Source organism: Sarcophilus harrisii, chromosome 6 (genome assembly GCF_902635505.1).
Source record: "Sarcophilus harrisii chromosome 6, mSarHar1.11, whole genome shotgun sequence".
NCBI lineage: Eukaryota > Metazoa > Chordata > Mammalia > Dasyuromorphia > Dasyuridae > Sarcophilus > Sarcophilus harrisii.
Window position 1 is genome coordinate 15793920 of NC_045431.1, and position 27111 is coordinate 15821030.

The 27111-nt window shown below is 42.0% G+C and overlaps 1 protein-coding gene across 1 annotated transcript in view; it reads right to left on the reverse strand.

Moving 5' to 3' along the window:
• The window catches only part of SEL1L3 (SEL1L family member 3), a 111097-nt gene that overhangs the window by 46277 nt on the left and 37709 nt on the right, over positions 1 to 27111 (reverse strand). Inside the window, exons 6-11 of the mRNA XM_031943941.1 lie at positions 27038 to 27096; positions 20943 to 21075; positions 15736 to 15868; positions 12660 to 12800; positions 3209 to 3420; positions 1944 to 2123 (exon numbers count right to left, since the gene is read on the reverse strand). Of these exons, the coding sequence (XP_031799801.1) occupies positions 1944 to 2123; positions 3209 to 3420; positions 12660 to 12800; positions 15736 to 15868; positions 20943 to 21075; positions 27038 to 27096 (858 nt within the window). The remainder of the gene's footprint in view (positions 1 to 1943; positions 2124 to 3208; positions 3421 to 12659; positions 12801 to 15735; positions 15869 to 20942; positions 21076 to 27037; positions 27097 to 27111) is intronic.

Below are 27111 nucleotides of genomic sequence, written 5' to 3' on the forward strand. Positions count from 1 at the left end.
TTCATCTTTCCTGGCTCTGACCACATGGGGAGAGGAGGAAGGGAGACACAACTAAATAAATAGGCTTCCTCTCAGAAGGACCAAGTACCACAATTCATTTTTGAGGAGGAAACTCAATCTCTGACTTTATCTGCTAACAACCATTTATTAAACACCTACTAAGTGCCAAACATGTTAAGTGCTGGAGATATAAATCCAAAGGATGAAATAATCACTGGACGCCCTTAGGCTAAAGGGACAGTTTCAATAAGCATCACAATCGTGTGGGATCATGTATTTCACAGCCATGAGGATGGCCGAGTCCTATTTCCTAGACCACGGCCATCGGGGACGCCAGCCTTGCTCCGTGTCCTCAAGGAGCCAGGCTGCACTGTCTAGCAAGGTCAGGGGAATGAGCCAGATGCTCAGCAGGCACCTGCACCTAGCTAAGAGGGTACAAAGTGGCCCAGTTCCCGCAGTGACCATAAAGTGCCTTGGGTGGATCGGCCGTGACTAGTTTCTGAATGTTCTCCTCCGCTGGGGAGATGGCTCAGAGATTGTGGATTTCATCAGGACGATTAATTTTCCATTTACATCCAGGGTCACTATCAACTACCTGAAAAAAAATAGTAATCAAAATTCTTCACGGCTGACTCCAGTCCCCCACTGATTCCTTCATCAGTTCCCATCTTTCTTTCAGGTAAAGTCCCGATAACTTGGGCTAGTATTGATTTTTTTTTCCCCACAGAACTGTGATTTCATAGGAGAAAACGCCTCTATCAAAACAGATTCACCTAGATCAACAACTGATAATCTTAGCTGGAGTGTGGATTTGGGGGGAGAAGATGGGAAGCCAGAGATATTAAGAGCACTGCCTGAGGGTCATAACCAGGAGGGCTGGGAAGTGGGGCTTGAAGTCTGCCTTCCATCCAGGAGACATCCATGGTACCTCAATGTGAACCACCATTTCCACTTATATAATATACATTTTTTCTCTATTTGGGAAGTGTGGCCTAGGTCAGTCCTTCTCAATCAATTCTTGTTAGAGGTATGGGATTCCCTGCTATAAATTTTGCAACTTCTGGAGAAACATGGATATGGATAATAATGATAATAATACAAAAGTAATCAATAATAACCTCTCACCTTTCCACAATATTTTCTAATCTACAAAGTACTTTTCTCACAAAAACCTGTCAAGTAGGAGAAACATGGATAGATAGTAATAATAATAATAATAATAATTAATAACCTTTCATCTTTCCATAATAGTTTATAGTTTACAAAGTACTTTTCTCACAAAAAACCTGTCAAGTAGATAATTCAATGATCCTTCATTGTGTTTATCAGATGAGGAAACCAGATCTTACATACTTCTGCTGTTAGTTAGGCATCCAAACTGGATCTACTACCTCAAAATCCAGTGTTCCCACTATATTGGACCAGAAATAACGATGTACCCAGAATTGGGTCTGGAGTTGTTGGTCTTGTTCCTCACTTAGCCTACTATTGCCATCCCTCTTATTTATATTTTATTTTTGCCACCGCTCTCTATGCCATCCACACCCGCCATCTGGGGTCCATTCTGGTCCTTAGCTTTGTTTCATTATGGTATCTGGAATTATAGCTGTTTCCTTTTTGCATTAGGGATTGTTCAGGGACAGAGGGTGGGGGGTCTCTCATCTTTATAACTATTTAAGGGCTGAGTCCCTTTCTTCAACTATCCGTCCTTCCTTCTTCTAGCCCTGTCTCACAGACAGAAAGGAGACTGTTCTTACTTTCATTCTTGATAACAGAGAATTGGGACCTGATGAATGCCTTTAACAAGCTCTCCTTTCATTTAGTGAGATGCATTCTCTAGGAATTTGGGAATAAATCAGCAACAGATGCCGGCACTTGAGGTGGTTCCTCTCCCAGCCTGTGTGGACACCGCAGTAAATTGTCCCTGCTCGTTAACTCCGTACCTGATCTCCTTGCAGAGTGTGCTGGTCCAGGGGGGTCTTGGTGGCGATGTTGCTGTAGTAGGCGTAGGACAATTCCCAGTCCAGCGGGTACTCGTCAAATCCCTGGTAGTGTTTGTACCCAAGATTCATGGCGGACAATCTCTCGCTCCCCTGGGCCCCAACCAAGCTATACAGCATGCCCTGGGTAAAACAAAACAGACAACCCCAAACAAAACTCACAAGGGCCACCGACAAGGCATGGAAAAAAGGGGCAGTGCCTTTGCCCAAGCAGGGAGGCAGCTCCTGGCCCAGGGATCAAGGATAATCAACAAATGATGGAAATCAGAAAACAATATGCAGACCAGGCAACATTTCAGAGCATTTATGAAAACTGAATACAAAACGTCAGCTTGAGCTGCATAGTCAGTTTGTTCACTTTCCTTTTAAACTCTCGGGCACGGTCATCCCTTCCCCAGGGGAGGGCAGCTGTGGAGATGACCAGAGGCCCACATTTTTCTCCTTACCTAGAAGACCAGGAGGATAAATGAGACTGAAGTAACCAAAATCAGGCATTTATCAAAATCTGGCCTGGGAGGGAGGGGGTTGAGATTTTCTTTCAAGAAATAATCTACTCAAGAGAGAACTATGGGAAATGAATGTGGACCACAACGTTGTTTGCTTGCATTTTTGTTTTCCTTCTCAGGTTTTTGTTTCTTTCTAGATCTGATTTTTCTTGTGTAGCAAGACAACTGTATAAATATGTATACAGATATTGTATTTAACATATACTTTCACATGTTCAACAAGTATGGAACTGCCTGCCATCTGGGGGAAAGAGGGGAAAAGTTGGAACACAAGGCTTGGCAAGGGTCAATGCTGAAAAATTACCCGTGCATATATCTTGTAAATAAAAAGCTACAATAATAATAACAAAGAAATAATCTGCTCCCAAATGCTCAAGTTGTGGTAGGAGCGCTTCTCTGGATGATGAAAAGCAGCTCTTTGTCTAAGGCTGCATTTCCAGAAGAGATATCACTTCCTCTTTTAGTCAAACATTCAGGCCCTGGCTCCAGCATAATGGCGTTACCTCATCCATCGGCTTTTTCCCTTCTACCTCAGGAGTTTCAGAGCCCCCAGGGGAGTTAGAAATGGCCGGTTCTACCAGCCAAGACGGACATCGACTATTCCACCTCCCCAACCTCTTCGACAATTTTTTAAAATTACTGCTAAAAGGAAAAAATGTAAAGAGGGTTAGTGATCCCAGCAAAATCCATGAAATACTCTACCTGTAGGTGATCTATAGGCACATTTAGTCCCGTTTCATAAAAGACTGCAAGGAAGTAGGATGCTTTATGGTATCCACAGCAGCTGGAATCCATCAGGGAGGGAATAATGGAGCTAATTTGATGTAGACCGTCAATGCCGGAGAGTCTCTTTACAGCCTTCTCAAATATCCTCCCACCAACTTCTAGCACTGAATCATTTTGGCTTCCTGGCACTGGAAATAACATAATTCAGGGTACACAAAATTAATTACCATGAGGTGGCCAGGATTCTGGAAAGAGGGGGAGAAAGCCAATTAAATTATCTGAGTTATTGTTATGACTGATCCTACAGTGAGTCAAGGTAAACCACCCTCAGGGGAGGTAAATTAAACTCTTCTGGGATGCTAAGACGTCATTTTGCAAATGACTTCTTCCTAGGCTCTGAACGACTGTCTGGTGCCCTGGGAAAACTGATTTGCCATATATAGCTGAAAAGATCCCCCCCAGAGAGCAATTTATTCGGTGTGACTCACTGGCAAATCAGGACCACTGAAACTCTTAAGAGAGGTTACTTCTATTAGATTTTCCTCAGAAAGGTATTTTTTTCCTTCTAACATTTCCTCGGTTTTTCTGAAAAAGTTGTATGAGTCCCCAGGTTCTCCTGCCCCATCCCTTTGAACTGATGCTTTCTTGTCCCCTTTGCTTCCAATTCCTTCCCGGGCACAGCCATATATAAGACCTAAGTAGCCAGTTTTCTTTAAAAACACCGCTGTGAGCCAGGAACTGATTATTCAGATTTCTGAAGCTACATATCACCTTCCAAAGCCTTCCTGGGAACCTATAAATTTATTAGCACTTGGGCAAAACTTGAGGGCTTTATGCTTCTGCCATTCCAGTTACCGCCAGCTCCTAATTCTCTAGTCTATTATTTATTATTCATTCATTCGTGTATTTATCGAGAACCTACTGTGTGCAAGGCAGGCCCTGTGCCAGGCCTTGTATTATAAAAACTTCTTCTGAGTGTTCAACCCCACACATGATTCACTTTTAAAGAGCTATTTTCAACTAGTTTAAGCTCTTTCTTATCTTCTTGGAAACCGTGATACTCAACAGGAATTTTCCTATGAAGTCCAAAATATTTTTTCATGATTTTATTTTAGATTTTCCACCCAACCACTGAGGAATCAAAACAGAAAATAGCAAAAGTCATTTGGGAAGATGAACAGAAAAGATGTGGTTGAAAATATAAACAAACTGGAGGTGGGCTATGGCCTTGAAACTACCAACATGTCCTTTTCCTCAATCATTCAAGCCACTGAGCCGTGAAGAGTGAGAATGTTTGGCTCTCACCACTTTGCCGGCTGAAGTGGGGAGGAAAATATGATGGTCCTATTCTATGAGAAGGGGTCAGTCACCACCATGAATCAAGAGTTTTCAGGCAATGAGAGAGTGACTCCAAGGTTTGGGAGGCAGATCTCGATTTTTGCCTAGCACAATTCAATTCATGGATTATCACAAGTTGCCAGGGAGCATCATATGTTGGGTGTGAGTATCCTGCAACATGGAGGAAGGGACAATGAAGAACAACAAGAGTGAAAAATGTCTAGGAAAATCTACAAGAGAAAAGATGAATTAACCTTGTAGAGTGAACAAGGGATGGCGAGTAGAAAGCCCAGTGACTTACTGGTGTTCTTATTACTTCAGGAGAAAGGGAAGAAGACCCTCTTTAGGAAAATCTACAATAGAAAAGATGAATTAATCTTGTAGAATGAAATGGCAAGTAGAAAGCCCAGTGACTTACTGGTGTTCTCATTACTTCAGGAGAAAGGGAGGAAGACCCTCTTTAAGAAAATCTACAATAGAAAAGATGAATTAATCTTGCAGAGTGAACAAGGGATGGCGAGTAGAAAGCCCAGTGACTTACTGGTGTTCTTATTACTTAAGGAGAAAGGGAGGAAGACCCTTTTAGGAAAATCTACAATAGAAAAGATGAATTAATCTTGTAGAATGAAATGGCAAGTAGAAAGCCCAGTGATTTACTGGTGTTCTCATTACTTCAGAAGAAAGGGAGGAAGACCCTCAAACATCTACACTGGGCAAATTGCTTGTGTTGACACTGTAGGAAGTCATGGGTAAAAATCATCTTGGAAAGAGATGGCAGGGATAGGCTGCAATCTCCATCACTACAGGAACATGGACCTCAGGGAAACAAGGATCCATGGAACCCACTGCAATTAAGAATCTTATTTTACCCAACAAATCTAATCTCCTATCTCTATTCAATAGAAGTTATACTATCCAAGTGAAGTTTTAAAAATAAATCCCATCCCAACTTATTCATAGATTTACTTTTAAATATATAAGTTTTTCTCACGGGCTTCCCGATGGGTATTCACAGCAAAGGATTTTTAAACATTAAGATGTCATTCGCCCGGACCTCACCTGTGCGGCCAAAAACCTGAATAAGACCATCCGTTTGGCTTAAAGCCCCAAAGACTGCGGTTTAGGGGCCTGTTAAGCCTGAAGAAAAGCAGGGGGGATTGAAGGGCTGGCGGGTGACTTCTGTGTGTTCTGTGGGCTCAGAGGGAAGGACAGGAGCAGGAGCGGGAGGTAGATGCTCCAGCTTAGTCTGACATCAAGAAAAGCTTCCTAACAATCAAAGCCTTGGCTGGTTGAGGAGACGGTGAGTCTGTAAAGGGGAAGCTGAACAGCCCCTGGTGAGATGGTTAGAGTGGGGATGGCTTCACGTTGGCTTAGACTATAGCCCCTTACGGTTCACGGATTCTATGATTCCGTGAAGGGAAAATAATTCATTAGAACGTGACTCCCACGGCCCCTGTCCCCTAACTCCAAAAATTGTCACGTTGGTGCCCCGGTGCAGTCGTTAGCAAGGGATGGACAATAAGGGCCGGGGGGGGGGGGAAGGGAATTACTCCTGAGACTTGAGCTTCTAGGTCTCAAAATCTCACACACTTGGAAATCATCTGCTTTATAAAAGATTTTTTTTGGATTTCTTTTAAATAATTAAAATTCCGAACTTAAATGAATGCATGAATCAGTCTTTGCTGTGAGAGAACTAAGCATTCAGCAGCGAGAGGGAAGGCAATTTAAAAATTTTAATTCCAAGACAAAACTGCTAGTTTCACACATTCTTTGAAGTCTGAATTTCCAATCATGGCACAAAACCAACGCCATGATTGCTTTGGTGTCATCGTGAAACTGACAATTTTAAAATCAATTTAATGAAACTGTTAATTTCGTCCATCTGCTTTAACATATGCACTTTCTCTAGCTGGGCTGTAACTAAAAAACACGCCTCGTTTCTGGAGATTAATGGGCTGGGGATGGAACTAAAAGGGAACTGTGTTCTTTCTCCTCCAAAACCAAGAGCCCAGAAAACACAACAACCCGTCGTTGTGACTTAACCCCGGACGGCTGCGGAGTGGTCCCGGGTTGGCTCCCTCTCCCAGCAATCCCACCAGGGGGATCACGGACACTTTCTCCCTTTGAAGAGGAGAAAGCTGAGCGGGAAAACAATTAGCTCCTTGCCTCCGGATCACAGAACTGCAGACCGAGCCAGAGTCAGAACTCGGGAACGGGAAACCAAGCTCATTGTGTGTCAGGAACAGAAAGAGGAGAATTGTTTTTAGTTCAAGCTTCCAAAAGGGCACCGCGAGTATCGCAGATGGCTTGGTTCTTTTATTTTAAGAAAGTGCAAATGCAAGTGTCATTCAAGCATCAAAGGGATGGATTGTGCACATATGGGGCTGCTGGACAAAATCAAACCCTAGAAAATCAAAGTCGTGGAGGACGATTTGTCATCTGTACTCTGGGGTGGGTAATGGGCACTGGGCTGTGAAGCCCCAGCCAAGGGTTTTATTATCACCCTGTGAATCAGTCCAGAACTGGCAGTTTCCAAGACTGTTGTGGATTATGCATATTCTCCAAGAGGAAGCATCCAAATAGTTGAAAAGCTTCCAAAGAAAGAAGGCCCTTGTATGGGAGAAAGAGGCCCCGGTAAGGGAGGTTGACCCTTGTCCCCGGCTCGACCCAGGACAGGATCTCCCCGAAGGCCTTGGATGCCGTTCCGACAACAGCAAGTGGTTGTGGATCCTTCACTTCCCAAAAGGACCAATGACATCATGGGGAGACATCCTGACTTAGAGGCCTCTGATTTAGATCTAAGCAAGGTGCAACTGCACAAAGTCATCGGCCCCTCTTCTGAGTTATCCAAGTCCGGCGGCGAGACAAAAATCGAGGTGGCCGGTGCTGGCCCAGGACCCAGCAGGTGACCTTGGCATCTTTAATGTCCAAAGCAAACTGTTCTATCCACCCGTCCCGTGCTTGGGGGAGACACCCCCTATCTCCCCAACAGCTTTGTGGTCCACTGGTTACCCCCAGCCCGGTTTTGGGCACCTGCCAGGAAAGTCTGCCGGCTTTTGTGCCTTCTGCGCACAACACAGCCTTGGGGAGCCACAGGTGAAAGTGGGGAGTCTGCGGACACCAAAAGTGGTGGGGGTTTGGCAAGCACACCTGCCAGAGGGGCCCCAGATACCCCAGAAAGCCCTTTAGGGCCCTGGAGAGATATAAGGGAGCAGAGAGAAAGCTCACACCCTGAATGCCATCGAGTTGCCTTTCCCGACCCACCACGCGCTGGACTCTGCCACCCCGGACCCAGGATTTTGTTTGCTTCAACCCGGACCCTTTCCTTGACCAAATCTCTGCTCTGGGCTGGACTTCTCTGACTCAGGGGCCTCCTCGCTCTGATCCACCCCGGCCAGCCTGAGCCTTCGGCCAATTTCCTGGCACAGCAGCCCATGCAAAGTCTTGTGGTGCTCCCAAACTGAACGCCTACATTTTAAATACGTGCAAATCTTAAATACAGGCAAGAGAGAGAAGGAAAGTAGAGAGTTCTGTGCCATTTTGACTATAATTATGGGACTCCCATTTATGAGCATTTAAATTAAAAGCTCATTAGAAGAAGGTTCAATCTGCTAAATACCGAGGAGCTAGTTTTGAAGGGAACCTGATGAGGAACTGGACCTCCAGGCTGACCAATCATAATGGCCTAACCCTGAAGAGAGGGACAGGAAGCTCCCTGAGCTACAATTAGCAGGCTGTTAAAGAAGTAGATTTTAGGTCTAGAGTCAGAGTTCAAATCCAGTCTCGGGCACTAACCAGCTATGTAATCCTGGCCAAGTCACTGTTTGCCTAGGAGCAGCTAGAGAGCCAGGCTCTTGAAGTCAGAAGGAGCTGAGTTCAAATTCAGCCTCAAATCCAAACCCACAGATACTAGCTGTGGGCTTTTGGGCAAGTTACCTAATCTGTTTGCCTTAATGCCCTGGAGAAGGAAACAGCAAACCCCAGTATCCTTGCCAAGGAAACTCCATGGACAGCCTAGTCCCAGAATCACACAGGACTGAATAACAACAAAAAATTGGAAGCCTCCTTGATTTTTCCTACCCATCCACTTCAAGGGTGAGGTTAATTTATTTAAAATTAAGTCAAAGACTTTCCCTCCAGAGTCTTAGACAGTGCTGAGGGAGATACAATAGGAGATGTGACGGCAGAAATATTGTCTGGGTAGTAAAGAAACAGCATAACGACCGGACCCGGGATTTCATCGGTATACAGAACTCTGGGAAGATGAGACTCTCGGCCAGTGTAGAGTAGGACCTTCTCTACAACTTATAAATCTATTATAAATTGAGTAGGGAACTGAAAGGTTAAGTATTTGCCCAGGATACCAAGTCCATATTTGTTATGTATCAGGCATAAAGGCAGGACTCGAACCCAGAATTCTAACTCTTATGCCATGATACTAAAACTATAGCCGCTCACACACACATGGATACAAAAACTCTGCTTTTAGATAACAGAGCCTATGATTTTGTAACTGTATATGTGAATATAAATATACAAAAGCTTCCCTAACCCCTCTTAATTCTAGTACACTCTCTTTTAATTATTTCCTATTCATTCCACATATAGCTTGCTCCATATGTATTTGTTTGCACCTTGTCTCCCTGATTAGGCTGCAAGCTTCTTAAGGGGGAAAGTCTATTTTTTGTGTGTTTTTGTATCCCCAGGGCTCAGCACAAAGCCTTAAGCACAGTAAGCGCATAATAAGTATTGATTATTAAAACCTATATACACACTTAAATACACACATTATTAAATCTATATACACACCCACAGGCATATATATATATATATATATATATATATATATATATATATACATACAGACATACAGAGAAAGAGAGAGAGAGGAGAGAGAGAGAGAGAGATTGGAGAGAGAGAGAGAGTATATCTATATGCATACATAGCCAGGAAATCATAGGCTATGGCCTAAAAGCGGGGCTGTGCCCAACGAGCTTCTCCTGGTTCATAAGACTTCAGAGAACCCCAGAGTTTCTTTGTTGGAAGAGACTCGAGAGCTCCTACAGCCCAGCCCAAACCTCAACAAGAATCTGCCCCACAAAGTGGCTAACAAGTGGCTTTCAAGGTTTTCTTTGAATCCTTCCCGTTCCGGGGAGCCCTGATGTGACAGCCGCCAGCTCATCCTCTCTGAGCAGCCGTCATGAAAGAACCCTCATTCAAATCTAAGTTTGCTCCTGGTGGCTTCTACCTCTCTTTGCTCCTAGCTCTGCCCTTGGCAATGACTTCACCAATTCCTGTGGCGATCCATTCAGCAATTCCAGCTTTACCTCCGGGGAGGTTTTCTTTATGTCTGGCCCAAATCCCTCATCGCTCAATTTAAGCTTTTGCTTTATTCTCTCTATCAAAGATTGGTGGGCTGGAGGCTGGAACGTCAAATTCTCCCCCAAGTTCTCCTTTGCAGGGTTTGGACTCTCCACCTCACGTTTCACTTGCTAGATCTGATCATCGCAGAACGAGATGTCCTGGCTTGGTCCCCTCTGAGGTTCTTCCTCTCCCCCCACCCCACCTTTCTGGCTTCCCCTTCTCTGCAGTCCTTCCTGATGGGATTGTAGGCTCCTTGAGGTCGGGGAGTATCTTTTCCCCCTGTATCTCTAGTGGTTAATGGAGTGCCTGGCACACAGTAGGCTCCCAACTACTGTTGCTGATAAAGCAGGAACTGCTTGGGCTGGATTCTTTCTAAGATTCCTCCTTCCCCCTTCGATGACTATGGGACAGAGATGCCCGAATTCTCACATGCTTTCCTCATGTCCAGTGGTGGGAACTGAGTGGAAGCTGCCCAGGGATTGTAGGGACCCACAATCTGTCTCCCTCCCTCATTAGGACGTGAGCTCCTAGAAAAGGGACTGCTTTTTCCCCTCTCCGCCTTCCCAGTGTTTGGCACGGAACCTGGCACAGAGTAAATAATAAATGCCCGTTGACTGACTAAACAAAGGCTCTCTGTAAGCTGAAAGGTGCTAATGGAAGCTGCTGACACGGAGGAGATGAATTCCAAACAAGGCAAGGATTACAAGAGCAACCCAAACAGAGCCTCTCATCGGCTCCGGTCAGCCAATGATCAATTTTACCTAGTGAAATTGGGAGGCTGTGCGAGGTACTTAGGACAGATTGAGGTCAGGAGGAGGGAGGGAACTGGCACCCGTCTCACCAATTTGATTTCTGTTCTTTCCGCAGGAAACCGGGGTAAAAATACTTTAAAACCTAAATTTATTTATTAGAAACTATAAAATGAGATTTACATGCCATTTATTCCTGCTGGTTACATAACTCGGCGTATATCTCCTTCCAGCCTCTCTCTCTGTGCTAATGGGAAGGCTCTGGCTCGAGCCAACAGAATGCCCCGGGTCAGGTATAACCCGTCTCTGGAAAAGGTTCCATTTTCTTTTTTGGAAAGGAGAGGGGCTGCTGGCAGGACAGGCCCCCGTGCTTCTCCTCTGGCCCACTCTTCTGCCCCAGGAGAACGGCTAGGAAGGAATATAGGTCTGTACGTGCCGGGGGAAGCGAGGCTTGCCGGAGGAAAAGCAGACCTAGTGGGCTGCTTCTGAGCAGGACCTAAGCAGAGCTAATGCCAGAAGAGGCCTGAAGGAGAAGCACAATGACAAGTCCCACTTTCTCCACACCTCTCATCCTGAAGGATGCAAGCCTGGGATGTTAAAGGGCTCCCGATGCGCTGGGACCGGTGAGTTGGGAGCAAATGCTATCTATTTTTGACGTTCACATACATAGGAGTCTCTTAAAAGAGCCAACAATCCCAGTTTACATTCCTCTTTAGTTGTCAGACCTCAGGCACTGACAAAATAATGATGTCAGAGCTCCTGACACTTGGACAAAAATTTAAATTTAGATTAAAAGAAGTCTTTCTGAACTGGAAAATGAAACATGAAAGGATGCCAATTAGTATCACTTGCTTAGCTTTTTTTTAAAAAATGATTTTAAGGTTTTTGAAAGAGTAGAAAATAATACTGCTTTCTTTATGAATCTTTTGTAAGAAATACAGTCTTATTTAAACATGTCAGAAAGCTAATTACAGCACCTGAGAGAAACCTTAGTCCATCTAGCCCGATGGCCCATCCAATGCAGGACTGACCTCCTTCTTTGAGATCTCCAACAGATGGTACCCATCCCTCCTAATGAAAGCCCCATCTTCCAGCGGTGGGGAGCTCTGCATCCCATCATGCTTTTGGACACTTTTGGTTGTTAGGACAGCCTTTCTTATGTCTGAAAAGTCTCCCAATAACATCTACCTAACTTTGGCTTTGGAAACGACCCAGAACAACATGACCCCTCCTTCTACCTCATCAGCTAGTCCAATCCGTCTTATTTTACAGACTGGTAAACTGAGGTCAGAGAAATTCAGTGGCTTGCCTAAGGTGATGGGAATTATAAATGGCTGAGCTGAGTCTCTGACTCCAAATCCAGCACTCTTTCCCATTGAACTATGCTGCTTCTTGATTTGATAATAACTTTCACATTTTTTCTTTGCCTTCTTTTCTTCAGACTAATCTTTGCCTATTCTTTCATCCCTCTGGATACTTGATGACTACCAAACCTCTTCCCTTTCTAGTTCTAATTTTTACTATCTACTTAATCCTTAAAATCAAGTCAGCAGATATTTAAGGAGATGATGACAGTCTATGGAAAGCAGCTTTAAAGATTTCAGGGTTGGGAAGGACTTAAATTACAATTTATGATTTCCAAATATAGGGTCCAGCTTTGAGTAATGGAGATATATATATATATATATATATATATATATATACATATATATATATATATATACATATATACTTTACACATATATACAGATAGACATAGATATATCCATACAAATAGATAGATATGTGTAGTATCACTTTCAGATTTACTGAGAGCTACTTGTATACGTGGACAGAATTTAATTCTGAAATACCCAAGGATATCTAGTTCAAGGAAACACTTAGAAACTTAAGCCAGCAAAGAGAACACACTGAAATACCCCTAAATGGGAGCTTTCCAAAGCAGTTTCAAAAAGCCAAGACAAAGACTCAATTACCAGAGGAGAAATCCTTTTCCTGCAAAATCTGGAACAAATTTAGGTATCTGTCCTTCAGCTCTTTTCCCCAAGGAAGGGCCCGGCAAGTTGACAATTTTCCATATCTACCATTAAGGTCTAAATAGTAGTTTTTGTGGTTACCTAGAAAAAAAAAAAAGAGAAACATAAGAAGTTATAATAATAGCTGACTTCAAAAGATTATTTGTGGGGAAACTATTTGTGGTGACAGACATTGTCTCACTGATCCCCACGACAACTTCGTAACAGAGAGGGAGCAGGAACAAACTGCTTCGTCTATTCAGAGATGATTTTTGTAACCTTTTCCTAATTGAATTTCCCCAGTTTATAAGAGAGGCAAGTGTAGCTCAGAGAGGTGAGTGATTTGGCCGGTGTTACGGAGCCAGGATCTGAAGGAGGCCTTCCGAATCCAAAGCAAGTGCTCTTTTCATCACCCTAATCTGCCTTCCTGTTTCATATGTGTGTGTTGAAATAGGATATTCTCCCCTCTCTGAGCCCTTTCCCTGCCAAGACAAACTTGAAATAAAACCTGGGAGCTGGAAGGAAGAGGGAGAAAGGGGGCTGAGTTCGTGTAAACTGCTGGTGATGGACTGTTTGAGGAGAAAGGAATTGGAAAGGGTGCCCCTTGTCCCTGGGTCACATCTCTGGAGGCAAGCCGAGCAGAAGAAAGCCAGAGCTAGTGATGACTGTTAAGTGGTTTTGCAAAATGAACAGCTGGTCCCCTCTAGGACCGACGGGGGAACTACCTGCTCTGTCTGAGGAGCGGAGCAAGAGGAGCCTGAGGTAGACAGACTCCTCAGAGGGAGGCAGTCAGAGAAATCTGATGTGTCGCTACTCCACGCTGAAAAGTCTCTGCACAGAGCAGACCAGATGACAAAGGAAGGCCCTGGCCGACAGAATCCATTCCCTGAGATTATATTTCACGACCCCCCACACATTTCTTTCTGCTTCAGGATATCTTAGCTCCCCGATCTTCACTATATCCTCTTCTGACAGTATCGTATTTTTGGCTTGTTTTGTTGTGAGAGGGGCAGTCTGGGATCCATATAACGTCCTCCTGAGCTGAATTTCCCAAAGTATTGCCTTTTCACCCTCCTATAACCCATCTCTGATCTCCAACTTGGAACAAAACTCATCTGATTGGCACATGTGCAAAATTTGCCCCTCAATCTGACGGCGATTGAATAGTTCAGCTGCAGGGTATGTAGGGAGCTGTGTGGGCAGGGATGAATATGTAATCTACTGCAGCTAAGAGCAAATATCCCCTAAGAATTTCCTGTTCCAGAAGAAATGCTTGTGACTAATCCCAGCATCACTGCATAAGGCACGGAAAGTAGTTAGTGAGCTCTGGACTTCCAACTAGAACACTAGAGGGACGATTGATTATCCAATTCAATCCAATCCAATCCAATTCAATCCAGTCTAATCTAATCCAATCCAATCAATCCCCAGAGCATTTATTAAGCTCTTATAAACTAGGAGGCAAAAATACAAGACATCGGAATACAAAGACAAAATGAACATAGCTGTCCTAAAGAACATGGGAGCCATGGGAGATAGTGGCAATGAGAATATCCAATATTCAGAAAAGTAGATACAGGATAATAAAAGAGGGAGGATATGAGCAGTTCAAGCAATTCAGGGATGGCTTCTCATTGGCAATAGGATGAACTGAGTCTTAAAGAAAGCAAGGACTTCTCATTGAGGTACTGAGGGAGTACATTCTACCCAAGGGGCACTGACTGTGCAAAGGCAAAACATCAGGAAATAAATAGTGCTGAGTTGGGAACCAGCAAGCGGGCCAGTTCATTTGGAACCAAGAAGGGAGTTGGTGGTATTCAGTGGGCCTGAGAGAACTGGCTGGACTTGGGCTTTATCTACCAAACTAAAACGTTTTTACTTTATCCTCAAGTCCATCAAAAGCCTTTGGAGGTTCTTTAGCCTGGGTGACATGGTCAGATTGTGCTTTAAGAACATTATTATGAGGGGAACAAAGAACATAATCATGGGCGCTGTGGGGAGGATTGCAAATCACAGAGCTGGAAGCTAGAAGCTCAGTTTGGAATTTGTATGACAGTCTACACAAGAGACAATGACGGACTGATGACTTCATGAGGGGAGAGAAGATGGATGTAGGAGACATGTAAATAGAATGGATAAGATGTTGGGTTTTTGTGCTTTGTTCTCAAAAAGGAACATAACATCAGGGAGCTGAAGCCATGTCATCCTGATCTATGTCTTGCCACTGGAACCAGATGGCTCTGGAGGAAAAAGTGGGACAGGCGACCTTGCACAGGCCCTCCCTCAAACCCAACTCACTTGCATGCAGAAGGGATAAGACAACAACTGACGAGATATGGTCATTCAAGGGAAAGGAAAGATCTGAATATGACTTTCAGAGGGCAAAGCTGGTTGAATAAAAGAATGATGCTCTCAAAAAGAAACAGAAGTTTGCAGGAGGGGAACATGATGACTATGGCCTAGGAATATAATGAAATAAATTTCTTGCTGAATAGTTGTCGAGAGATCTTTAATTGTAATTTGTTCTTTCTATTAAGAATCACAAACTTCTTCAAATAGAATTCAATTTCAAGGATTAAAAAAAAACAGAACAAAAGCAAAAGCTCATAAAAACAAACTCATATCATTGGTAAAGGCAAATAATACAGTTCTTAATGGTCTTAGGTCAAAATGCATCAATGAAGGAAAAATATCTAGTAATTATTCTTTTTCTCCAATTAATCCTTATTTTCTAAACTAGCTCATCTAGTTGGGAATAAAACAATATAGTGGTCCAAAACTGTCTCAAATTTCATACGGTCAAAATCATGGAACAGTTTTCTATTCCTTTTTGCTTTTACTTTTTTATATTTCTTTGCTAAATTTTGCTAAGTATCCATCTCCAAATTTTGGAAACCATTTTTTTTTTTTTAACTTATATCAAGTCATGGTTGGAATTCTCAATTGGGATCGAGTTTCAGTCCACTTTGTAGTTCAATATGGAAGAAAGCATAAGAGCATAGTGCTTAAAAGTAACGTCCCAAAGCTGAATACTTACACATTCTCGGACTGTCCTCCCCTTGCTGTATGATGTTTGCATATAGAGACACGATCTCTTTAATCTCAGCACATCTTTCATAGTATAACTCAATCTGATCAGCAAGTTGTTTTTCAAAGAGTGGATTGAAGATCTAAAAAAAAAGCAAACCCAAAGATTGAGCGCCAATGCCTTAAGGCCTTGGAGATCCCAAAGAGCCCAGTTCACTCTCTCGAGCATCTCTTCTTGTTTGTTTGTTTTTCCAGTTCTTCTTTTTTTTTTTATTTTTTTAATTTGATAATCACTTTTTACTTTCAAAATACATACAAGAATAATTTTTAACATTCCCTTGCAAAACCTTGTGTTCCCAATTTTTTCTTCCTCCCTTCCTCCTAGCCCCCTACCCTAGACAGCAAATAATTCAATATAGATTAAACATGTTGAGCACCTCTTCTGAAAATGAACCTTTTATGGGAGGTTTTCAGTTTTAGGCAATTTGCAAAATCAGTCACTGCCCTTTCCCTTCTCCTCTCTCAGCCTAAGCTCTCTCCCACCATTAGGGGCTTTATTTTTCTGTTATTTGAGGCCTAAATTTCAGGTTGCCAGTCACCCTCCTGCAAAATTAACTGTAAAAGAAGCACTGGAAAAAAGGAGATTTTTTCCCATATCAATCAAGGGACTGTCAAGACATCTGTACAATTTAATTGTAATTTGTTCTTTGTATTAAAAATCACAAACTTCTTCAAATAGAATTCAATTTCAAGAATTTAAAAAGACTTCTTGTCTTCCTTCCTGAAACTAAAGAAAGTCACAATGATGGAAGGCTACAGAGCTAGGACTCCCCCATAGAATGACCAAGATGACAAGGAATTCCTTTAAGTTTGCAGATGTACTCTATGCCATCTGATCCTTACAGCAGCCATAGGTGGGTAGAGCACAGGAGACAAAGCTAGTCTCAGACACTTCATTATAATGCTGCGTTGACTCTGGGTGAACTACTCAGCTTCCTTCAGCCCCCTTTAGCCTCTGTTTGCTCATATATAAAATGGGGATGATAATCATCGGCCCTATCTCCCAGGGCAGTTGTAAAAATTAAATGAGATGAACATAAACTCTGTGCAGACCTTAAAATGTGAAACAAATGTCAGCTATTATTATTATTGTTATTACACATAAGACAATGGGGGCTCAGAGATTAAGAAACTTGCACAGGATCATAAATGAGTAAATACCAGAGTTAGAATTTGAACTCGGGAATTCTACGCTCCAGCATTTCATCTGCTATAGTATATGTTCCTCCTATCCCACCCAGCTGTAGGCTGGAGTCGGAGCTATTAAACCACAGTCCAGATAGTTGGCCAATTAAATGGCATTTCTTTATGGGAGATTATGTTCCACATGAGCATAATGTTACACTGGCCATGATACACATGACGGTTAATTTCTGCAGTCCCAAAATTTAGAAACTCATCAGCTGTTGAGATGGCTTCTAGATAAGGTCTTTAGTAGTCTGTAGGTTACTCTCAAATCCATCTAGGTGCCAGTTTGCAGAAACTCTCCAAATTACATCCACCTAATTTCTGATATATCTTACAGAGAACCTAGAATGCCAAGGTTAAAAGTCTGGCTTTATTTGGTAGGCCAGATACATATTTCATGGACAAATGATCATCTGGGTGGACATAGGAAGACCTAATTTTTCCCTATTTGGGATCTCCTATCCTTCCCTTTCTCCACCCTCAATGGTTCAGACCCCCATTTGGGCTTCCTCCCTTTCCCCCCAGGCTCTAGCATGAGTTTCTGATTCTCATTTAGGTAGCTACTCCAGACAAGCATGGAGTCTAGTGCAGGACCTATGAGAAGGTAAGAAATGGGGGTTCTTTGCTCCCTGCCTCCTCCTTCTCCAGATGTTGCTTCCCAAGTCTCAGAGCTAGCATGAGACCGAGCCAGCTTCTATGATGTAATGCTCAGGAGGCCCATTGGGTTGCTGTGGTCTGCTGAAATGTAAATAGATATTACTTTGGTCCTATGCACATTCAAAAAACTGCCATTAACCATCAGCTAAGTGCACCTTTGTCTTTCTGTACAGGAATTTAGTGAAAAAGGAAAAGGGGAAAGGGAAGGATAGGAAGGAGCCTTTTTGAAAAACCACCATCTTCCCCCCCTTTCCTTCCTAGCAGTTCAATCTGATTCATCAAACATTTATTAAATATCTTCTAAATGCAAAAAGTCACACATGATCACCCACAGAAATCCCAGCCCAGGTGCTGGGGAAAATACAAAGGGAAATAAAGCAGATACACAGACAAAGAATATAAAATAAAACATGATAAATGCAAAAGTTCTCCATGAGATCCAGGGAAGGAGAAATTAATTTCCGACTGGGGAACATCAAGGAAGTTCTCGTGAAAGGGCATTTGAGCTATAATAGTAAAATTTCAGCAGGTGTAGACTGGGAGGGGGAGAGAGAGAAGGGCATATGGACACAGGGAAGAGTCTAAACAAAGCATGAAGTACGAAAACATCGATGTGTACAGGGAATGATAAGGAACCTGGCCTGACTAAAGCTTAGAATCAGTGGCAGAGAATAGTGTGAACACAGTGCTCGGCAAATACTAAATTTTTAATAAATGCTTGTTGACGGATCGATTTGTAAAGTTGGAAAGATTGGTTGGTGGAATACTGTGGAAAGCCACTCACGCCAAGGTAAAGAGTCTGGACTTTGTTTGGCAAAGCAAAAGAGAGGTGCTGACCCGTCTGGGGCAGATGAGTGACTAGACACACGCAGAAGAAAGACTAATCTGGTAGTGATACAAAATGGACTGAAGGGAAGAAGAAAATGGAAGCAGGGATATGAAGAGAAATCTATCAAAATAATCCAAGAGGGGAACAGAGATTTATCAAAATATCCAAGCGGGTAATAATAAAGGCACATACTAGGGTGGCAGCAGAAATGAAGATTTAGATTCAAGGGAGATGATATATGTAAAATCAATTATATTTCATATTGGATTAGATTTTCAAGGTGAGAAAAAGGCAAAAGTTAACAGAGGGATTTAGAGTATGGATGACTAGGTGAGTGGCCAGGCCATTGACAGAAACAGGAAAATCCCTGAGGAAAACCTCAAAGGGGACAGTTGCTCATTGGTGTAAGGAAGAAGCTGTGAGATTTTGTTCTGTTCTACAATGGATCAGAGATGACTAGAAACTGTGGTTGGAAGCAATAGATGGTGACACTGAAAAAGAAAGTATGATCCATCTCTGGGGCCCATGGAAAAGAAAGAAACGAGTGGAGAAAAAACCGGACAGGACAGCATGTCACATGTTGGCTAACAAAACCCATTATCCCCTTTGATCCCATCATTTTATTGCTATGGCCCTATCCGAAGGTTTTGAGAAAAGAACAAAAAAGCTCCCCCTGTATGAAAATATCTGCTTTATTTCTAACAGCCAGAAAAATCCTCAAAAAAACAAACTCTAAAAACAACTCTATATTTGGATTGAAAAATGGATAAATAAATGATGGTATATTAATGCAATAGAATATTATAGCATCATAAAAAAAAAGATAAATATGGAGCCTATCAGGGAGTATGGAAAGGCTCACAAGGAGAATGGCAAAGCGAGAGTAATAGAACCAAAACAGCACACACAGGCAACAGTTACATAAAAATGAGCAAAAGAAACCAAAGATAATGGAAATTGGATGAATTGGAAAGGGGACACAAATTAAACACATTTGGTTTGTTTTAATTTGCTTGACTATTTTATTAAAATGAACAGTATAATTTTTATGATTTTCCTATGAATTCGTTCCTTATTCTTTACATTTATTTGAGTCTTTATTTTTGTTGATGGCCCAAACTGGAGATTTCACTGGTGGAAAATCAAATTCTAGCACGGCATTTCCCTCTCTGGGCACAGGTCAGCGATATATCTTTATTGTTTCCTAGGGCACTCAAAGCTTTAATGACCTGCCTAAGTTTCCTAGAAGTTGAACCTCAGTCTTCCAACTTGAAGTTACTTTCCATTGAGCCACCTTTCTCACCATGCATGATGTTCCTCTTTTCTAGGTTTATAATTTTTAAAAAACATTAATAAAAAGGAAAAAAGACAATGGACAAAACAAGAAGCATCCTAAGGAAAACTACAGAAGCTCTGACCCAAGGTTTTCCCAGCATCCCATCTTCTACCCTTCCTCATCCATCCCTCTCAATACCTAATCAGCTTAAGCTCCCATTCCTCAGAGAAGAGAAGAGCTAAGAGTTTGTTTTCACTGTCAAAGTGGAAAAGAATCGCACATGATTCCATTCCCAAGTTACAATAGGGGATAAGGTATTCCTAGCATCTGGAATTGTAACTCCGAACCTAATTTCCCATGCAAATATTGTTAGATATGGCAGCCAGTTCCTATAGTACTATTAATATTATATTTCGAGCATATTATAAATTAGTATTTCCTGATTTGGTTTGGGAACCTAGTCACTATATGTATTTCTGTGTACATATATATATATATATATATATATATATATATATATGTATAGGTTTGATTTAATTTGCTTGACTTTTTTTTTAAATTTACAGCATAATTTTTATATGTTTCCTATAATTCCATTCCTTACTCTTTACATTTATTTGATTATTTTTGTGGATGTATGCATACAATATATATTATATATAAATACAGGTGTGTATGTCTATCTATCTACATGTGTATATTAATGTACATTTTTATACACACAACCCTACACATATAATTTTTTCTCTGTGGAAATATGTTTCAAACTCTCAACAACTGCCTTGAAAATGTACTTTTAAAACAATCCATTCTTAAGTCAGGGGCTGTCTGCAATTTTTTTAAGGAGCTTCCCCTGCTAAAGCATCTCTTCCTGATACCTTAAAGGATACCTCACAAAAGCTTAGGTTCCTTTCATTAGTTTAATCAGTGGGTATGCAGCATCCTGCTAAAAGGCTGCTCCATCATTAAGCTAGTAGTTATTAAAACACAGAAAGTAAATTATTTCCATTTTATGAGTATTAAATGAACCAAATCTTAACAGAAATCCATTATCACACTTGCTGAAACCCTCAAAATTAATCATGCTTGGTTACAGAATTAGTACTCAATTTGTCTCCAGTAAATCTCCTGTTTACATTGCGTCGCATGTTCCCGTGTTACATTAGTGGTGAATGACCATTAATCTGTCACCGGGCCCCAGGCCTACCTGTTCAGTCTCCATCACGCTGAGACGATAGTATTTCATGGGACCAAAGAATCCTTCCGTTCCAGGGGCATACCTGCTGCCTCCGAGAATGAAGTAGCCGTCTGTGTCGTTATAATAGAAATCCTCTCGAAAACTGGAAAAAGAAGAGAGAGGTCTGTGTTGTTACAGGACTTAAAACAAGGAGTCTAAGTCACTTTGTGACTCCTTGAGGTTCATTCCCACGTGTCCCTAACACCCCACGTCTCCTCTCGCTCTCTCCAAGGGCAATGGGAACCAGCAGATGGAGCACTAGTTAAGAAATCATTTGTTCTAAAAATCACGATGGGTGACTCTAGACACATCCTTTCTCGGTTCTGTTTTCATTACCAGTAAAAGTGAAATTGCCCTGTTTTATAGCACGAAGGTCAACAACAGCGATAATGTTAATAACGACAACATCCACAGCAATAAAACCTTCGTATGGAATGGTGGGTCCTACTCTGGGTGAAGAGCTGGGGCCGGGAAAGATGAAACAAAAGCTGAAGAGAAGGTATTAGAGGTCAGAGAGAGCAGAGTCCACTGTCTCCATCAACAGGCAAGGACCAAAAATCAAGCAAAAAGCAGAGTCTGAATCTAGGAAGGTAAGATGAAGTCCAAGGTAGATGCAAATTAAATCTGAGTCAGGGCTGCTTGGAAACCAAGCAAACAAAAAGTTGGAGGAATCAGGAGCTCTAGTTCAAATCCTGGCCCTGGTGACAGCTGTATAACTATGGGAAAATCATTTAATCCCTCAGTTTCATCATCAGTAAAACAGACTGTCTGTCTTGTGGAGCTGTTGTGGGGAAAAGAAGTTTGCTTAAACCAGTGGTTCTCAAAGTATGGTCTAGAGAATCCTGGGGCTCTCTGAAACCCTTTTAGAGGGTCTACAAATTCAAAAACAGTCTTTATTTCCAATATGGTAAAGTCTATAAATATAACCCAGATAAACAAAAATGCTTTGGAAAGATCCTCAATAATTTTTAATAGGATAAAGATACCTAAAACAAAAGTTTGAGAACTACTGGCTTAAACTAACAGACTGCTATTGGGTGAGAGCTAGCGTTTATACAGGGCTTCAAGGTTAGCACAATGGTTTATAAGTAATAAGGGTAATGATAATAATCGCAGCTAATATTGTACAGCACTTACTAAATGCCAGACTAAATGCTGAGCACTTTACAATCATCTCATTTGATCCTCACAACGGCCCTGGAAGGTAGATGCTATTATTGTCCCCATTGTACAAAAGAGGAAACTGAGGCAAGCAGAAATTAAGTGACCGACCTGGCCCTACAGCTAGAACGTGTCTGAGGCCAGATTTGAACTGAGCACTTCCTTACTTCAGGTCCAGGTTTCTATCAACAGTCAACATGCGATATTATTATCATTATACAGGCAGAAGCCAAGAGCTCCATGGGAACCGAGGACCAGGGCGAAGGAAGCAGAATGGATTTATGGTGACAGAAATAGTGGTGGGTCCCTGGGGTGACCCTGGGCTGCTTCAGCCCAGAACCCAGCACATTGCTCCTTTCGCAGTGGGAAACCCTGAGTGGGACTTTAGGAGTGGTGGTGGGCAAGACCCTCTGAGTAGAACTAGAAGGCAAAGGAGGAAAACAAGGGCCGTGTCTGACACATGCAGCCATAAAGCCCAGGGGGTGATGAGAGCAGCTGCCTGGAAATGGCTGGATACAAATGAATCTTTTTTTTTTTTATTATTATTATTCTTGGGATAAGGCTGATTGTCTCCCTACTTTCCATCAGGAACACATATCAGTGATGAGAACCGGGTCCATTGTTGAGACTTTCCCACTCCGCTCAGAGAACACGGAGCAGCCTCCATGGGTGACTTTTTCCGTCACTTGTTTCCTATCCGTGTCCTCGCCTTTCTCCTTTCTGGCCCTGTGCAGTTTTCTCTCCAGGAAATGCTCATTAGCTTCACCCTGACAATACTGAAGGACACCTGGGTGCAGGAGGACTGGAACCCCCCAGATGGCCTTGCGCCTCGCAGGCGGAAGCTACTTAACAGCTACCTGTTGAACTGAACTGAATTTGGCCTCTTCTTCTGATGGCCATGAATCTGGCTAACTCGTGGGGAGTTGCACTTTCATCAGGATGGCCATCCTCTTCCCCAATGTAGCCATCAACTTTTCTGCCACAACGGAAAAAAAATTAGCCCTTTGTGGCCAATCTAAACCTTCCCCGAGTGCCTAAGCTACTCTCTTAGATGAGGCAGGTCCATTAGTTGCCCTTTACCTGCTGTCAGGATAATCAAATCAAAGAATCTGAAAGAATTACTGAAAACTAAGAAGAGCCAAGCTCCGAAGGACACAAATACATGTGAATCTAAAGACTTGGTCAAGTTTTTAACCTGGACTAACTCTGAGCTCGTATTAACCTCCCCACTGAGGGGCTGTTGCTCTATGAAGGCTTTAATTACTGACTTCTCCAGACTGTCAGCTACCATCGGAAGCTTCTGAATCTCAGATTTAAATTTTTCTGAGTTCTTCATTCTCAAGTACCATCCCAACGTTCCTTGGAGAACTTGCCCTATCTCACTTTTGTGGAAGAGACAATAGGAATGTTTTTACCGTTAGAAAATGGAGCCCAAAGAGTATTTAAGAGGCTCTTTTAAGATCACAGGAGAGCAAGCAAACCTGCAATTTGTGATTGTTAGTTTCTTGACCATCGCTTTCTGAAAATGGAGTCCCTGAAAACACCAGAGAGAGAGAGAGGATCTTGGGGATGCATCGCTATCTAAGATTGATCTCTATATTTGTTTAGCTTGAAAAGAAAAGAAAAAAAAATACTATTTTCTGCAGAAAAAACAGAATAGGTAACTAGGAAGTTTAACCAGATATATTTTTAATATTATATTCCCCCATTAAATGTAAAAACAATTTTTAACATTCATTGTTGGCTTGTTTTTAAGTTTTGAATTCCAATTCTATCTTTCCTTCCCTTTCCTCCCCACTCCCTGAGACAGGAAGCAATCTGATACATGAAGCTCAACCAGATATTGAAAATATCTGGGGGAGGATGAGGAGGGGCAAGAAAAGGAAAAAGGGGAAGAGACATTTGGAATTGGCTTGTAAACATTTAAGGGGCACTGCCATGATTCAAACCCAACTGGATTCCAAATTCAGGATTAGGCCTTTCATACAAGAAATCAATGATGTGTAACTGGGATATAGAAAGAAAAGAAAATCCTGAAGGGGATTTAGAGAAACTGAAGAAGTAAGTGTATGATATTTAAAGAACTGAAATTAATTAAAACATAAATAATTATTCAGTAACTGTAATTGATGTCTAATATTATGCTTCTAATAAAACATTTAATTAACAAAAAGAAATCAGAGTAGTCTAATGAGAATCAGGAAGTATAATAAAAGCTTCAACACTTAATTTTCATAACATTTCCCACACAATCAGGGCTGCAGAGGCCTAAAGACACTTATCCGGCTCGTTCCCTTTCTCCAAAGGGTTACCTATCCTGTTCTTGAAATCCTCTGAGTTATATCAAAATATTAAAATTCAGAGCTCTTGGGGTCACTGAGTTTTTCTCTGGATTGAGTCTAAATGACACTTGTTGCAATTTAATTCTTTTTTTTTTTTTTTTTTGGCTCCATTCTTGAGCAAGACTAACTGGTTTGTTAACAGCCTTCATCTACTTCCATGTAGTTAATAAGGAGTTGCCTCAGCCTTCTCTTCCCATGCTGAATAATACCAGTTCCTTAGGCTTTCTATATAACACTAATCCTTTAATCCAGCCATGAAAATAGCACTGTTCTGTGTGCCAGAACCTGAAAGAAATCCGGGTGGGCCTAATGGGGACCAGGATATGGGGTAATAAACATATAAACTTGATACACACAGCTCATCTCCTTCCACGTTTCTTTTTTTGCTTGGTTTTCAAGGGAATAAGGGTTTGTGTTGCATTCTAAGTTGTTCAAACATCTGTTGCAGATTATATATACTTCCTTGGATTCTCAAGGAAATGTGTCGGGAAAGGCAGCAGGGATGCTTAGAACAAGCAAAGATAGCAGTGGTGAGTGTGAACGCGGCTAGCAAAGGCCACGGAGCAGTAAAATGTCAGCAGTCCTAATGAGTTCTGAACATCCTTTCCAAGGATGCATTCTGGTTGTTTTTTCTCTTCATTAGACCTTCTCCACAATCCCCACAAACTTCTTAAGTCTCAAGTAATCAGGATACTTAATTAGTGCCTTCCCAGTTGTGAATTATACCAGAAGCTTACCCCCATGATTTCAGCATCTGAGACTCTTGGCTCCAAGTCCCAGGATTCTACACAAAAACAAGGCAAGAGGCCAGATTCTTTTTCTATAATTCTTTGGGGAAAGGATTACATAAGGATGACAAACTATACCAATATTTATAACTGTATAAATTTCTAATTCAGATTAGAAACATAAATATGAAGAATGCCTCCCATTTATACAGTGGCTAGCATATCAACTGTTTTCAATAAACAATATTAGGAAGATGATGTATTTTACACCATGTTTTTCAAAGAAAACAAATAATTTTAAAGTACTATAAAAGAGAAGCCTAATTTACATGCACATGCAGAAAAGGAATATGGCTCTGGGGCTTGAAAGAAGGGAAAGGAAATTCTGTGGACTTCAAAAAAGAAAGAAGGAAGGAGGAGAGAGGGGGGGAAAGGAGAGGAGAGAGAGAGAGAGGAAGGGAGGGAGAGAAGAAGGAAAGGAAAGAAAAGAAAGAAAGAAGAGAAAGAAAGGAAGGAAGGAAGGAAGGAAGGAAGGAAGGAAGGAAGGAAGGAAGGGAGGAAGGAGAAAGGGAAGGAAGGGAGGGAGAGAAGGAAGGAAAGAAGGAAAGAAGGGAGGGAGGAAAGAAAAGAAGGAAAATTAAAAAATGAAGGAAAGCAGGAAGGAAGGCAAGAAAAAAGGGAAGGAGGGAAGACGGGAGGAAAGAAAGAAGGAAGAAGAGAGGGAGAGGGAGAGAAAGAGAGAAGAAGGAAGGGAGGGAGGAAGGAAGGAAGAGAAGGAAAAGGAAAGAAAGAAGGAAGGAAGGAAGAAAAGAAGGAGGGAGGGAGGAAGTGAAGGAAAAGAAAGGAAGGAAGATAGGAAGAGGAAAGAAAAAGAAAGAAAGAAAGAGAGGGAGGGAGGGAGGAAGGGAGGAAGGAAAGAAGAGGAGGAAAAAAGGAAGAAAAGAGGAAGGGAGGAAGTGAAGGAAAAGAAAGGAAAGAAGGAAAAAGAAAGAAAGAAAGAGAACGGAAGCAAGCAAGAAAAGCTGGAAGGAAGGAAGGAAGGAAAGAAAGAAGGAAGGAAGGAAGGGAGGGAGAGAGGAAGGAGAAAGGGAAAGGGAAGGAAGGGAGGGAGAGAAGGAAGGAAAGAAGGAAAGAAGGGAGGGTGGAAAGAAGGAAAGAAGGGAGGGTGGAAAGAAAAGAAGGAAAATAAAAAATGAAGGAAAGCAGGAAGGAAGGCAAGAAGGAAGAAAGAAAAAGGGAAGGAGGGAAGAAGGGCGGAAGGAAAGAAGGAAGAAGAAAGGGAGAGGGAGAGAAAGAGAAGGAAGGAAGGGAGGAAGGAAGGAAGAGAAGGAAAAGGAAAGAAAAAAGGAAGGAAGAAAGAAAAGGAGGGAGAGAGGAAGTAAGGAAAAGAAAGGAAGGAAGATAGGAAGAAAAAAGGAAGAAAGAAAAAGAAAGAAAGAAAGAAAGAGAGGGAGGGAAGGAGGGAGGGAAGGAGGGAAGGAGGAAGGAAGGAAGGAAGGGAGGAAGGGAAGAAGAGGAAGAAAAAAGGAAGAAAAGAGGGAGGGAGGAAGTGAAGGAAAAGAAAGGAAAGAAGGAAAAAGAAAGAAAGAGAACGAAAGCAAGCAAGCAAGAAAAGCTGGAAGGAAGGAAGGAAGGAAGGAAGGAAGGAAGGAAGGAAGGAAGCAAGCAAGCATAAAGTTTTGTTACTGGTCAGGGAGAAAAAGGCCATGAACTAGAGAAACTAAATGAGGAGGAAGGCAAAACTGCTCCATTTCTGTGACAAAACAAGTACAGTACAGATACTCTTTGAACCTTACACTGCATCACTTTGGATAAAAGAAAATGCTGCACTTACATAATTGACTGATTGTGATAACTTTTCAAATCCTTTCCAACACTGGCTGTTACTGTGATCTAAAGAGAGAAAAA